This window comes from Onychostoma macrolepis, chromosome 17 (genome assembly GCF_012432095.1).
Source record: "Onychostoma macrolepis isolate SWU-2019 chromosome 17, ASM1243209v1, whole genome shotgun sequence".
NCBI lineage: Eukaryota > Metazoa > Chordata > Actinopteri > Cypriniformes > Cyprinidae > Onychostoma > Onychostoma macrolepis.
This window is the reverse complement of record NC_081171.1, coordinates 16,825,283-16,840,561: the sequence shown is the minus strand read 5'-3', so window position 1 is coordinate 16,840,561 and position 15,279 is coordinate 16,825,283. Positions and strand designations below refer to the sequence as shown.

General features: G+C 40.1%; 1 protein-coding gene across 1 annotated transcript in view; it reads left to right on the top strand.

Annotated features, from left to right (window-relative positions):
- Positions 1 to 4,493: 4,493 nt before the first annotated feature.
- ush2a (Usher syndrome 2A (autosomal recessive, mild)) overlaps positions 4,494 to 15,279 on the top strand; it is a 220,568-nt gene continuing 209,782 nt past the window's right edge. The window contains exons 1-4 of the mRNA XM_058749724.1: positions 4,494 to 4,506; positions 4,573 to 4,674; positions 6,048 to 6,700; positions 8,123 to 8,288. Coding sequence (XP_058605707.1) covers positions 6,168 to 6,700; positions 8,123 to 8,288 — 699 coding nt within the window. The 5' untranslated portion in view covers positions 4,494 to 4,506; positions 4,573 to 4,674; positions 6,048 to 6,167. The remainder of the gene's footprint in view (positions 4,507 to 4,572; positions 4,675 to 6,047; positions 6,701 to 8,122; positions 8,289 to 15,279) is intronic.

Genomic DNA, 15,279 nt, shown 5'->3' with positions numbered 1-15,279 from the left:
TGGGACATTTTGCTCTGTTTTGTTTGGATTTAGGAAATGTAATAAAATAAATTATATTGCCCATCCTCTCAGGATACCTGGAAGCAGTGTTACAAGTACACCAGGCACATCGTTTTTACATTTTTTAAGCATAAACCCCATAAAACCGATGTGAGCTTCGGATCTTCCAATGTTTCTCTATGGCGCTGAAACCTAAAGATGTCCGAGTTCCGCTCCCCGTGCAACTGATACTCGACTGCCATTGGCTAGGCTGCGTTCAAGGGGAGGGGCTTACCGATAGGACAATTGCGCTGCCACTGATTGACAGCCGTAGTGATTGTATTAAAGGGAGAGATCTTTGCTTGCTTTCTGTATTTAATCTATTCACAATTTGAATAAAAGTTTTAATAAATGTGACCCTGGACGACAAAACCAGTCTTAAGTGTCAATTTTTCAAAATTGAGATTTATACATCATATGAAAGCTGAATAATGTAAGCTTTCCGTTGATGTATAGTTTTTTGCGATCAGGCAATATTTGGCCAAGATACAACTATTTGAAAATCTGGAATCTGAGGGTGCAAAAAAATCAAAATATTGAGAAAAACGCCTTTAAAGTTGTCCAAATGAAATTCTTAGCAATGCATATTACTAATCAAAAATTAAGTTTTGATACATTTACGGTAAGAAATTTACAAAATATCTTCATGGAACATGATCTTTACTTAATATCCTAATGATTTTTGGCATAAAAGAAAAATCGACAATTTTGACCCATACAATGTATTTTTGCATATTGCTACAAATATACCCCAGCGACTTAAGACTGGTTTTGTGGTCCAGGGTCACAAATGAGTTTTGTCTACCTCTTGTAGCAGATTTAATGCAGGTGCGGTTCGGGTCCCAGTTTTTATGTCAAATGGGTCGGGAATGGGATTAAATTAGTGTTGCTATCAGATAACATGTTGGGTGTTCTGTTAATTACTGCAATTGTGGGAAGATCATTTCACCAGCCAGGAAAGGTGAACGAAAATGCCTCTCTTTGAAGTTACCACGAGGCATCCCTTACTTATAGATCTCAGGCTTCTGGAGGGGATGTAGATTCGTAAGAGTGAGGAGGAAGAGGAGGGTGCTGAGCCTGTGGCTGTTCTGCACGCAAACATCAATAACAGGGAGATAAAGAAGCGGTGTGAAGTGGGCCCTTTTGGGCTCATGGAAGACCAGTCATGCCGCTGCATTCTGAAACATTTGTCGAGGTTTGATTGCGCACGATGGAAGCCCAGCTAGAAGAGCATTGCAATAGTCCAGCCTAGAAATGACAAGGGCCTGGACAAGAAGTTGTGCAGCATGCTCTGTTTGGAAGGGCCTGATCCTCCTGATGTTGTGCAATGCAAACCTGCATGATCGAGCTGTCTTTACAATATGGTCCTTGAAGGTCAGCTGGTCACCAAAGAATAATTTTTGATGAACCTAGCAGGATGATGAAATCATGCTGTAGGGTCGGAGTGGCAGGGAAAACGAGAAACTCAGTCTTTGCCAGGTTGAGCTGCAGGTGATATTCCTTTATCCATGCCGAGATGTTTGCCAGGCAGCCTGAGATCCATGCAGCTACTATTGGATTGTCTGGTTGAAATTAATGATAGAGCTGTGTGTCATCAGCATAGCAATGGTAGGAGAAACCATGTGCTTGTATAATGGGTTCCACAAAACCCATTTTGTATTAGAGAAATCTAGTATATTGGTGAGTCACCCAAAAGACTGCTCAGCAAAAATACAGTAAAGAAGATGATACATGGGGCAACTTTTTAGGTTAGAAGGGGTAGTATGCATGCACTGGCCTGTAAAGTGTCAGTTGCTGTATTCACATCCAGAGATGAGAAATGGGTGAGTGAGGGAAGAGAGGATGACACTACAGAGGAAAGATGGGAGCGTAGGTTTTGCCTAAAAGTAACTGGTAGAGGAATTGGTTGCACACAGGTTAAATGTAATAAAGTGAATTTTCAGGTATGTAGGTTATTAAATGTAATAAAGAAATGATCAGAGATGTCTAGAGGTTTTCCCAAAATGTAAATTAAGTCAAGCTGGTTGCCTGATTTGTTAGTGCTTGTGGTGGTAAGCCATTTGAGATCGAATGAAGCTAGGAGTGGAAGTGGAAGTCTGCAGTGTAAGGCTTCTCAAGAAGCATTTCAAAGTCACCAAAGACTACAAGTGGACTGCCATCCACAGAGAATGAGGACAGCAGCCCATACAGCTCCTCTATAAAGGTGCCCAGTTGACCAGGAAGGCGATAAATCATTACAATATGGAGTTTAACAGGAGCTGTTACCATAATAGCATGAAACTCAAAATAATTTTTATTGCATAAGGAAGAGTGGGTTGAGTATTTCTAATTATTAGAAATGAGAAGACCAGTACCCCTCCAACCTGACGGGGGGTGAGAGAAAGGGAAGTTGTTAGAGAGAAGAGCTGGAGTCTTCTGGATGAACCCAGGTCTCAGTCAAGCCCAAGATATTAACAGTAGACTGAGAAGCAATGGCCAGAATGAAATTTGTTGACAGCTGACTGATAATTCCAGAGACCCACAAAAAATGACAGAGGTGCAGCAGAAGAGGTGCAGATAGGACGCAGCTTAGCACGATGTGTTGCCGTCTGCGTGTGATGTTAGAGCGTTGTTGAGAGAGAACAAGAATGTATTGGAAACATACTACCACCTACCTGACTCTGCCTGAGAGATAAGGAAAAATACACTTACTTGAGATTATATTTTTTTATATCTCTGATTGTATTCTTGAAAACAATCTTTTATTGTACTATTGAATAAAATATTAGTTAAGATGGTGTGCGGTGGGCGTTCTGACGCAATATGGCTGCTGTCGCATCATCCAGGTGGATGCTGCATATTGGTGGTGGTTGAGGAGATTCCCCCTTCCATGTAAAGCACTTTGAGTACCTAGAAAAGCGCTATATAAATGTTACGAATGATTAATTATTTAAATAAAACAATCTTTTATTGTACTATTGAATAAAATATTAGTTCATTATCAAAGAAAGAAAAAAATAATAGCCATAATATGGACTTTTGTAAATGCTGTGATACAGTGATGCTCAGATACTGTTGTTTCCTTCTCACATTGCTGATTTCATCATGAACAGTTTATGTGTTTTTGAACAGAGGTGTTTTTGCGATGGCTCCATTTCTGAAAATGTTCAGGGCCCTAACCTGTACAATTGTACCAAGTGTCATGCTTTTATGAAAAAGTGAACATATCACCTCAAATTTCACACATATCATCTGGACTACAAGTCAGACATACCAAACGACAAACTTAAAACACTATAAAAGTATTTTAAAAGGTTCATTCTAAAGGCCCCCGGGCCTTAAGTCTTCTAAAGCTAACTTACACAATAGCTGGTGTAAGGAACAGGATGAAATTTTATTAATCGGTTTCTGCACCGTGAAGGCTGTCACATTCATATCATGTCACGATGACAGAATTATACACATATTTCCCCACTTATCATGATGATGATACCCTTCTAAACAATTGCTCGTCGGTAAACAGATGCAATATGGCAATTTTGGCATCTGTATATGACGAACAGCACTTCTGGACATGCGCCCTTGGAAACGGCAGAAGGTTGGTATCTGGTGAACCTTGCTTGAACTACATTGGTGACTTGATGGGTTTTGAAAATGAACCTAAACTGTGTTAAAAATGATAAGTTTCCATTGCCTGTAATTCCTTTGAACTTGAATGCGTATAAATTGTATAAATATAAAAAAGTATAAATTGACTGCTCTGAATTGAATATATGTTTTAGCTAGAAGGTCATTCAATAAAAGTCAATACAAGTGTGTTGCAGGCCTCTAAATATAAAGGATATGAATGTATCCAGATTTCATCTTACTTCATCTTTCATCTAGTTTACTGCTTCAAGAAAGTTAAAACAAATCGTATAGCCTACTGAATTTATGATGATTTTAAGTCCATAAAATAATTGCAATTTTGTGCATTTTTTATACAAAATTCACTTCAAAACAAAATAAATTCAAAATAAAATAATTTTTATAACTAGTGGTTTCCTAAAAACACTTTTGTGAAGGAGAAAGAAAGAAACAAGCTATACAATTAATGTCATTGTTTGGGTCTCTGAGAGTTTAAGCAGATGCAGGGCAATCGTTTGCAAGGGTTGTTTCATTTAGGCCCATATCAAGTAGGCTTAAGACGCATAAAGTAGGATATGACATTTGGCCAAAGTAATGCCATCTCAGTCATCAGAATGAGCCATTGCGTCATGGACCATAATAATACTCAGACATCCCCAGTGCATTCATTCAGCCCCCCTCTCTTTAATCCTTTGTCCTGCTTTCCCCTCCCGGAGTCCAGCAGCACCTGAATGTGCAACTCTGTGCCGGGTTGCTTAGCGACGTCGAGTGGCGTTCCTGAGCCGAGAGATCCACTTGTTAAATCGAGACGTAATGTAACACTGACATCTTCCTCTAGCGACCGATCAATGATGCCAACAGGTGTTTTGCTTTTATTCGTGTGGCGGATATGTGCATGTATGTTATTTATCGGTCAATTGTTTTCAGAGTGATCGAGCGCTCAAGTTCTGGATAGGAGCAGATGGCAAACTCTCATAATCTGCTTTGCTCAGAGTGGCCAGGCGCTCCTTGAACGCATCATGCGCCGAGGTAAGAATATAGATTGTTTTCAGTATCACGTATGGATCTTTAATGTGCTTCTATTTCGTTTATATATGTGTCTGTATTAAATTGCGACATATTTCTTTATTAACTGAAGACTAATTAAGACGTTCAAACACAAAACAGTCTGTGCTTTTGTTCATGGAAGTGCAGGGTAGCCTACGCATTGAGGGTTTCAGACTAATTAAAAAAAAAGTCAGAATAAACCGCTGGAGCTTAAAAGTATGTGTTCTTCTACATATAAGTGTGTATTTATTTCAACAGCGTTTTCAAACAACGTTTCCACAAAAGTTTGTCAGAGTATGCTAAATAAACGCGGGAACAGAAGTCGCGTTCTCCTGAGGAGGTAACCATAGTAACAATCCGCTGCTCTAGCTTTCAGTTAAGTGTCTGACGGGAAAATGACAAAATGCCATTGTGACTTAGTTACATATTTACATATTACAAATGATAAGTTATAATCAATAAGGTATTAAATATGTTTGACAGGTAGGTACATACAGTCACAAAAAGACCATACATCTCACTCAAGGAGAAAGTTACCGACAGAAATTCCTTTAAAACGTCGACTTCCTGACCCTTACGAAAATGAAGTATGGTTTTACTATAGTAAAAGTGTGGTAACCATGTTTTTTGGCTTATGTGTTAACATTTGTATAACCACAGTTTTACTACAAATACCATAGTTAAACTATGGTTAGTGTAGCAAATCCATGGTTCATTTGTGGTTACCATAGTTTATCTATAACCTACAGTATCCAGTGTTTTTTGGTTTTATTTGTAGTAAAACCATGGTTAATTTTCGTAAGGGGAACATCTTTGTATAATTGGCACATATTTGAAGAGGACAAAATTTCCCACAGGTTTTTATGTTCTTGCTCTTTTTCTTAATTCTGATACAAAGTCAATAAGTTTGGCTACAGCAGCCTGTTGAATGTATGTTGGCAAACAGCCCGCTGCTATTGTAACATGAACAAGGTTGATGACAATTGAGCTCTTGCTCAATCATCAATCTTGTAGACTGTTTCTCTGGATTTATGCGTTTTAAAAAGGCACTATAAACCCACCTGATCTGTTTTTCACCTCTCTAGTGCATGCATTTTATGTCTTCACTGTACACTGTTTTAGAGAGGTTATTATAATTCTCCTTTTTGCAATGCCACTTGAATTCAGGGTGGATGCTACTGACATAAAACCATGCTCAGTGCAATTCAGATGCACCGGCAAAAGTAATTGTTAAGCTTTTCTTGCATCAAGTGGAATCCTAAGAGCCTCAGGAAGGGTGTCAGGGTATAATATTTTTCATAAATATGTTTTCACATATGATTTTGCTCTTCCTTTCTCCCTTTGGTTTTCTACAGGACTTTGACGGGCCCAAATCCTAGCTATCATGTGAAGGCTTTGGCCTCCTCTTTGACATTGTGCCATTAAGCTGCGCTGCCTTACCCAAGGCACTGGACTGTAAAAATGTCACCACCGGCATGACCATCATTACTTATTTAAGATCACTACATCAGGAGGCAACCTCGCCACCAACAACGAATTGGCTCCTTGGGCACAAAGGTGCTATGTTATTACTGTACACCCTAGGCTTTTATGCCTCCCTCGGCCTGGTTGCCCCTCAGGGCAACTTCCCCAGGCTCGAGAACATCGGGGCATATAAATCTGTCAGCACTATGCCGACGAGAGCCACGTGTGGAATTCCTGAGAGAAGTACTTTCTGTCAAGCTAGCCAGGTTCAGGAGGATCTCCACACCTGTATCCAAAAGTTCTGCATCCAAGAGTGTCCGTATAGCTCCTCTACGCCAGACTACACCGACGTCCTCACCACAATCGTGGGCACGTGCTGGAAGGGCGATGCATGGGACCACCATCCAGGCGCAGAGGCCGATTCCACCAGCTTCATCTTTCCGACCTCGAGAGGTTGTCCGGCTTCCTCGTCGACTCTAAGCTTCGGCCCAGCGAGCTCGTTTACTCTAACGGTGTGGCTGAAACTCGAGCAAGATACTGTAATGTAAGTAGACACACGTCCAGAATTTTCCCTTAAGAAGATCAGAGAGGCAGTGCAAGTGTTTCTGTCACTTAGAGAGTGAATATTTTACTTAATCAACCAGATCAGTTTCAATACCTGCTCCGTTCCAGGAAAAGAATGACTTGTTAGAACACCGCTGTATGATCTAAACCCGATATGGATTAGCTCGGCTGCTCGCCTTGCCAGAGCTTGTTTTATTCAAACTAGCTTTTCCTGTGTAGTTGATCCCCACTCAGCTGTTGGTTGTCCTCACCTCATTTTCCGACATTTCCTCTGTTGTATCTCCACTTTGAAAGCGTGTTGGTACATGGAACACATTCTGTGAGGAGTCCTGCCAAGTTGAAAAAGCTCTGAGCCCTGTTTGCTCTGCTCCGGCAAGACCAGCTGTGGCCAGTTTTAGATCAATGAAATGAAATTGCCACAGTGTTTCCTGAGCTCTGGCAAAAAAGCATCAACTCAAAGGCCACTTTGTTTTTCCACAGCACAGAAAATGATATAGTTGAAAGTGGGTGATGGGATGAAAGGATGGAGTCAGAGAGGCTGTAGAAGAAGAACAACTGTTTCAGCATTTTATATCAAGTGCAGAGCATGAAAAGAGAGAGAAAGCCACAAGCGTGTAGTGTTGAAAAATAAATAAGCGAGTTCGTGCGGTCAAGGCGGTTCATCCGTCGCGTTCTCTCCTTGAAGCAGCGTGAGGCAGAGTCAACAGGCTTGCGTGTTTATTCTGTTCTTAGTGAATTAATTGGCCTGTGTTTAATACCTGCCTAAGATCCCCTTGGTAATATAACATAAAAATATACACCGCTCAGACGTAGTTTTTTGGAACACTTGCCTTAGTAGACTTATTGAATACTAAAACGTTGCCTTCCCTCGAGATGCCTGGCCTAATTGCAAGTGGAGCAGGCAGCAAAAGCTTGGCTGTAGGTGAGATGTTTCTGACTCCGGGGCCAGCCGCAACCTGAGTACAAATGCTTTATGATTTATTGGATGCGGTGGCCTGTGTTCGTAAATGCTGCCGTTTCCCGTAAAACGTCTGTAATGGTGTTTCATATGACAGTGTATGAGGGTGTTTTCGAGTAACAAGAAAAGGCAAATGGAAAATATTGATACAACATGCATAAATGTCAGAGTGATGTTCATTTTAGATGGCAAGGAATTTCCCAGTAAAAGAGGGTTGTTGGATTTTCATAGCCGATATTTTGAAGGTGTATTGATTGCTTACTAATGTCTTTAACTGTTCTTATATGAAATAATATCAGGCACTTTATACGAAGATGCGTTATGCAATTCCAAATGATATTTATTGTAAATTTAGGCCTGTTTTGGATATTCTTTTATGTTGCTTGTTTTGAGTGCCTGAATTGCTCTCAACAAAACATTAATGCTTGTTTTTCTAATGTGCAGGACTTTAATGGAAAAGAGTGCTGTGGGCCGACTAGTGCTGCTGGTGACAGTCTCCAAGGATGACATTCAGATCCACTATGGCATTCACAGCAAACAAAACTTCTCCATAAGCATGAAGACCGCAGGTCACATTAGCATAGGCCACTGGACACACATGGCTCTACAGGTAGGCAGCATGTTTCTATTCTCTTATTCTTTCCGTGGTCATTTATATGTGTCACATACTATTCACGACAGCATGAAACAGCATGTAACTTTACAATGTGATATCCAACTGTAAAGTCAAACTTAATATTTAGTGGGAAATAGGGTAGTGCTTGATTTTATCCATCAGGTTTGGATCACTTTTGGATAGTTGTGATGGTATCGTTTAATTGTTGGTCATGTTAACAGAAAGGAAAAGTTGTTGGAAAATGTTTGTTTGCTTATCTACAATAAGACTATTTATTAATAAAAAAAAAATTGATTAAAATAGAGAACAAAAATGTACTTTTAAAAATGTTTTTAAAAAGGTCAAGCTCTTATATGTATCTTATACTGTGTTACAACTCAACTTCCTGTTGTAAATGGTCAATTTGAATTTCTTCTCTTTAAAATGACTGTTGAGATTTTTCAGACGTAAATAGGTTTGATGTGATTGAGATTATTTGAATATACGATAAAGTATATGCTTAGGTGCCAGTAGGGATGAATAGTTTTTCTAGCACTGCAGAAGAAATCGTATAAAAGAAATCTTGGTCAGGTGTCATGTAGTGTTGCCCTGGCAACACTAAATCACCATCCATTCATATTTGAGGTAATTAGCCGCTGGAAAATATTGATATTAATATTGTGTCGGGAGAACCCGCAGCAGGTTCTCGCTGAACCCATGTCACAACAGATTTCCACTTTGGACAAGATGCATGAATAGAAGGCGTTAATTACAGTGGTAAACATCTGCTTTCCTGCAGCTGTGAGGGCAGATAGGGGGAAGAGAGCAGGTCAACCCCTCACACACCCTGCTCTGAATACAAATCAACACACACACACACCAGGACAGTCGTGTCTGCTTCATTCCTGTCAGAAACGTTCAGCTGCTTTTGCCTCTGCTTTGTTTTCAAAGAATGATCCGCATCCAGTGCAGCGATGCAAATATGAAGAGCACAAAACTGTGTAATTGCTGGGTCATGTTTCATTCTCAGCTTCCAGAGCCCTTTGCACAGACAAAGTACCAGTCAGTCCCATTAGGACTGGCTCTCTGGCATTGTTCAGCTTTGGAAATGGCTGCCTGTATCTCTGTGTCTGAAGTGAAAGGAGAAGGAGCAGAGGATAAACTTGGCCATCATCAGGAAACAGAGTGCTCTGTCTGTGGAGAGTATTACCTTACAATAGTAGTGATTATTATGGCTTTAAATTGCAATCGTTCAGATTATGAATAGCAGGTTGACTTCTGGGACAGAAAACATTATTATGATAATGAGATCCTTCCCACAAATTCAGAGGTTATATGTTCCCTTCCTGTGACAGCCTTGACTTGGACTATATAAGATATATTTTCTGTGCCCATTAGGAATTTAAACTGCTGGCCGGCCACTGTATTCTTGGGACAAAATTAGCCTATTTTCAGCCTTAACTCTTCATGGTGGTCTACTTGCTGAGGACTATTACTGACACAGTCTCTAAGTACCTAGTTTCTTGCCAGCTTTTTTTCACAGGTAAAGAACTATCCTTTGAATATGATTGTGAAAACCATTACAAGCGTAAACATAAAAAATGGTAACTGTACAATAGTGATATCAATGCATTATGCATCTGCCCTTTTTAAAAGTGACAGATATCTTTTAACTATAAAATTACATATTTTCAATGAATAATAATACAATAAATGAGGTAGTTGTCCTTTAGGCTGATTTACGGTCATTTAGGTGATTTAGACACCAGACACATTTCTTAGGGATGTATACATGTTTTAATAAAATAAATGATAGATATTAAACACAGAGGATAAATAACTCTGATTCTATTAGTATTTAAATATACTCCTTACAAAAATGGAGATATACAAATTATGCATGATATACATCTTATGATAGTGTGTGCAATAAAATATTGTCTAGCCTGTTTATGCTTGGATTTATGCTGAATGTCTGCTGGTTAATCCTATTTAAAGCTATATGCTAAGACATCAATTTCTGAGAAGTCTGTAAATTCATTACAAAGTACCAAAAAATCAGCATAAACTTGTCAACTTCAGTGATCAACTAGTCCAGTGTTTCCCAAACCTTTTTTGTCTTATTTACTTGAATTATCAACACCAAACTAAATGTATGTAACACTTATTGCAGCCTATTGAATTTCTTTAAAAAGAAAGTAAAAATGTTAAGGCGCTCCCAAAATAAAGAATTTTAACTTTATTAATTGTCATTTTTTATCAATTAATTGAATGTTAAGGTACTATAAAATAAAAGTAATCATTTTCATTTGTATGGATTGATTAATTTTATTATATTGATACTCCAAAATTTTTTATTTTGAGTCAGTTTCTGTTTTATAGGTTTAACAAAGCAAAAACAATCTTTCCAAGTGCTCTTTAAAAGCAGCTCACCCCTGGTTGAAATTCACTGGACTAGTTGACTGTCCAGACCCATCCATACCGTTAACATTAGTTTTGCATGTTGTATGTCTTAGCTACAGGAGCTTAGCTGGAGGCAGAAAGATTCCCCTGACCGCTTCACTAACGCTAGCTATGAAGCTTGTTAGCTTGCTTTTTTAACAATAACTGGAGAAATTCCAATTTTACCTGCATATGTAAGGGCACTCACTGTCCGGGACCGCGTTTGTTATTTGAAAAGGTTAACTTTAACGGACGAAACCAGATTGGCTGACCCGCACACACTTTTACTTAAAGGATGGACGATCTGGCAGGATTCCCTCCGGTTGAGTGACTCACATCTAACCTGTATAGTAAAGACAAACTCACCGTGTCCATCTAGTCGTGAAGATGTATATATTTCAATTTCAATAGGTAACTATTTTTACAGCTACATTATTATTCCAGCCACAATTAATCATAACGTTTATACAATTACAAAAGCATATAAATCGTCAGTTTGTTGTTTTACACACATGTACACAGACATTATTTCATACACGACATAGTGTCGTGAGATGCATAATAAATCTTTAGACGCGCCCATAACAACAAAAGACAATACTTTATTTAACCTTTTCTGATAAGAAGAGTGCACTGCAAACGCGAGCATTTTTAACGATCGTTTCTGTCCAGTCCGCTCGTTTTATCGCATTTAACCACAGCTGTCGTTTTGTCTGGCAGAGGCAGCAGGTATGCGTTAAAATTTCAAAGGGAAGCCTCTACTACATCGATTCTGGCACCCACCATCACAACAAAATGATATTTTAAGCTCCTTATGTAGCCGAATCTGCACTGTTTTGAATGGGCTGCCTCCAGTTTTCGCTTTGTTTTGCCTCCAGTTAGCGCTGTGACGTAACTGTGACGTCGGCCCTAAAAGGGTCTATAATCATTATCACATTACGTTCGCATTCCCTTAGGGTCAGTTTGGGATTATTTGTTGTCTTTAACTCCGTTACTGACTGCCAGTATAGTTTTGTCATATGCAGGCCGCCAAATAATTAAGCACCCTGTCAGGTAGCTGTCTTCCTGCTGCCTGTTGAGGAAGCCTCTATAGTCAAAAGAAACTCCAAGATAAAGAGAGCAGAGGAAAAAAGCAACACTCAAACGGAATACAACATTACAGCGTTTAGAAAAGCTTCAGGGAAAAAGAAAAGAGGAGTTGATCTGTAGGTGCTTGTCTGTAGTCATTACTTTAAAAGGAGAGTGAGAGCAACAGAGGAGGAGAAGCTAGAGAAGAGTGATATGCCTTTTATGCTGCCCGCTTGGATGACGATGAGGAGCGACAGTGGGCTCCTGACAGTTGTTTGTTGCGCTGCTTATTGTGGGTAATTTGTCTCTCTGAAGTTGTGGGCTGTAATTGAGATCAAGCAAGTATCGAGTGGCATAAGACTCGGCAGGGAGGAAAAGTACAACAGTGTTCTTTTTGTCTCTCTTTGCACGTCAGTTCAAAACCGTGAACGTATCACAGCGTAGCTGACGAGCTTCGGCAGGTCTCGACACATAAAAAGAGTCGTTGAAGAGGGAAAGTTGAAAATGTAAATGCCAAGGAGGAACAGTGATTATAGCCGCTCCTCAACGTAAATCTGAATTATCATATCAATGTGTGTCAGGTGCCTGTCATGACAAAACACGCTCTTATGAATGCTTAAAACTTCTTTTTCTCGCATATAAAGGTTGGAAGTCTTTTGATGCAGTTCTTCGCTAGTGAAGTGGACATTATCACATCTACAGCTTGTCCATTTTGTGGTATCCATGTCACAGACATTGTTTTGTCTGCTCTCACTTTCAGGTCTCGTGTTTAGTTACAATTTAAAAAGCTGCTGTGATGCCAAGTAGAGACAGGACTTTGCTTGGGTCAAACAGAACTGAGTTATGCATCTTGAAAACTTATTTTCCCCTTTAGCTTCTTATATAGAAGTTGAAATAAAACCATAATCAGTTTCATTTTGATTGCTTCTATATATTTTCTGAAATGACAAAGTGTTTTCATGCAGTTTCTAAAGTAATGAGTAGAACCATAAAGTCTTGAATATGTATTTATACAATAGTTATTTCCAGTCCATGAATTTGTTTGGCAGAGGGTGTTTCAAGAGCTCTGATATGCAGTCCAACAGCATTAGGACTGTTGTGTTTATATGTTCCAGACAGACTGTCAGTCTGTACATTAGTAGTGGGGATTTTTCAATGAGTCTCTCTGTAGGTTGCCAGTTGGTGGCTTTATGAGTGAGTCATTTAATTGTTAAATGAACTAATTAGTTTGAAAACGAACATTGATTCATTCACAAGCTGAACAAGTGACTTATGAGTGATTCACTGAATCATTCCATCAGTGGATTCACTAATGGCTGGAATACACTACACGACATTTAAAATCTGAACAGATTTTAAAACGTTAGGCATCATACACTTACCGACTTTGTAAATGGTCTCAGAGGAAAACTGGCCATCATACACTAATATCATCATACACATCATAGACTTTAAAATTGTTACAAACTCATGCAGAAATGTGCGCCTTGATGTCAGGAGACGCTCCATACACAATTTTACATGAAATCTGCCAGCTCAAATCTGCAGACTGGCTCCAAACTGTGAATCGGGGGAAACCCAAACCAAAAGTTGTGTTGTGCATTCCAGTCTTAAAAAAACATTGATTCTTGCTGAAGACAAACATATCATTTGTGCATCATAAGTGCATCATTAGAATCGATCGCTCAACTGATTCATTTCAGAGTTGCTCAGAGACATGCACCTGTTAATTCTAACATCATTTGGCACAGCAAGAATAGACAAGAAAGTAGCAACATCATATCTGCAACTCTTTTCATTTACTCAATATTATCCTCTTATATATTGAACAGCATTGTTTATAACACTGCAGCTCCTATGGGAGGCGATCTGAAACTGTGCTCTTGTGGCTGTTTATATGTTGTCTTTGGCTGTTCGAAGTTCGTGAGAATCCCACAAGTTAATGAACATTTTCACGCACAATTAGAGCTTCCACAAGGGTCTAGGCCTTGGCCGTGCCATTTCGATCGCAGAGGCTTGCACTGTGGCAGACGCCCGTTCTCCAGGGACATTTGTTTTGGCCAAGAGCTGCCGAGTCTCAAGCTCTTAACCCGAATGTGCACATGCCTCATCACCCTGCGTGAACTTCAACCCACCCAAAGATAAGTAGGCCAGCCAGCCTGTGGCCCAGGGCCCCTTGAGCCAGAGGACCACTAAAACTGGGGTGGGGTGGTGGGGTTGGTGAAGGGTAGCTGGCTGCCTGGAGTCAAACTATCTGTGTGAGAAAAAAAAGATCATGCAGGATAATAAAGGCCCGTAGGCAGCTCGCTTTCACAGTGTATGTTTAGTAATACAGTTTTTAACACAAATAGACTCCAAGTCCTCACTTCTTGTTGTTGTAAGATGCAATTGCAAATAGAATCACGTCTATTGTTCATTGCTTTTCACATAGAAAATATACATTTCAAATTCTAAATTCAAATATCAAGAATGTCAAACAGATGTTTATCTTTGTAGATAAAGGTGTGCTGTGAATAAACTTTACCGAAGCACAGGAGTAAAATCTCTAGCAGAGGAGACATCAGCGCTGCTATCAGGCTGCCCTCTGGCTCTGGCAGGGGAGCTGGCAGCGGGTCAGCTGACCTTTCAGAGCTTCTCATGCCACCCAGAGTGATGGAGACTGATTGGCAGCGCAAGTGAAGGTGAAACAAGGTGGATGGAGGCAAGGAGAGCTTCCACCTTTCCCCAGCTCACTGTCCACGGGCACCGGAGGCCATGAGTGGCGAATAAATCACCCCAAAGTGTTGACAGGAAATTAGAGTCTTTGCAGCTTTAAGCTCTTGGAGTTGACTTCTACAGGACATGGGCGGCACGTCTTGCAGTACTTGTGAATATACTGGTTTTAAATTACGTGTCGTATCAAGAGGAAAGTACGCTGGCCTTTTGAGAACCCTCAGCAATGACGTGCAGAGCATTGTTTAATCTGGTCCGTCAAGGCATTTATGTGTGTTTCAGCACATCAATGTCAGACGGAATTAAACGTTTGCCCAGAGATGGGCTTTCCTTGGCAAGTTTTCTCAGGAGTCTTTATTCAGATTAAAGTCAGAGAAGATCAGCGGCGGATGGATATAAATCAAAAGGGGCAATGCTGAGTGGCAGAGCTTCTTGCGAAACTGGTAATGGCCATAAGTTGATATGAGCAATTTCACTGTATATTATGTCTCTCAGACTGGGCGTGAGTAACAATGACAGACGGGCATACGGCCACGGGGCAAGAACCATCCCGGAAATCGTCCGCGCTGATCAGACAGATCAAATGCATTGTGTGGCCACAACAGAGTCCTGTAATCTGTCATAGCTGCGGGGTCGTGGCTCTTTGCAGATGTGGCGGAGCTGATTACGTCTCCTCTGTTTAGCTGCCGCTGCCCTTCTGCCTAGTTAGCATGTGTTTATTGCTAGTGAAAGGCGCGAGAGGGATGGGTAGAGGAAAAAATGAAGTGTACAATCCTGGATCTGA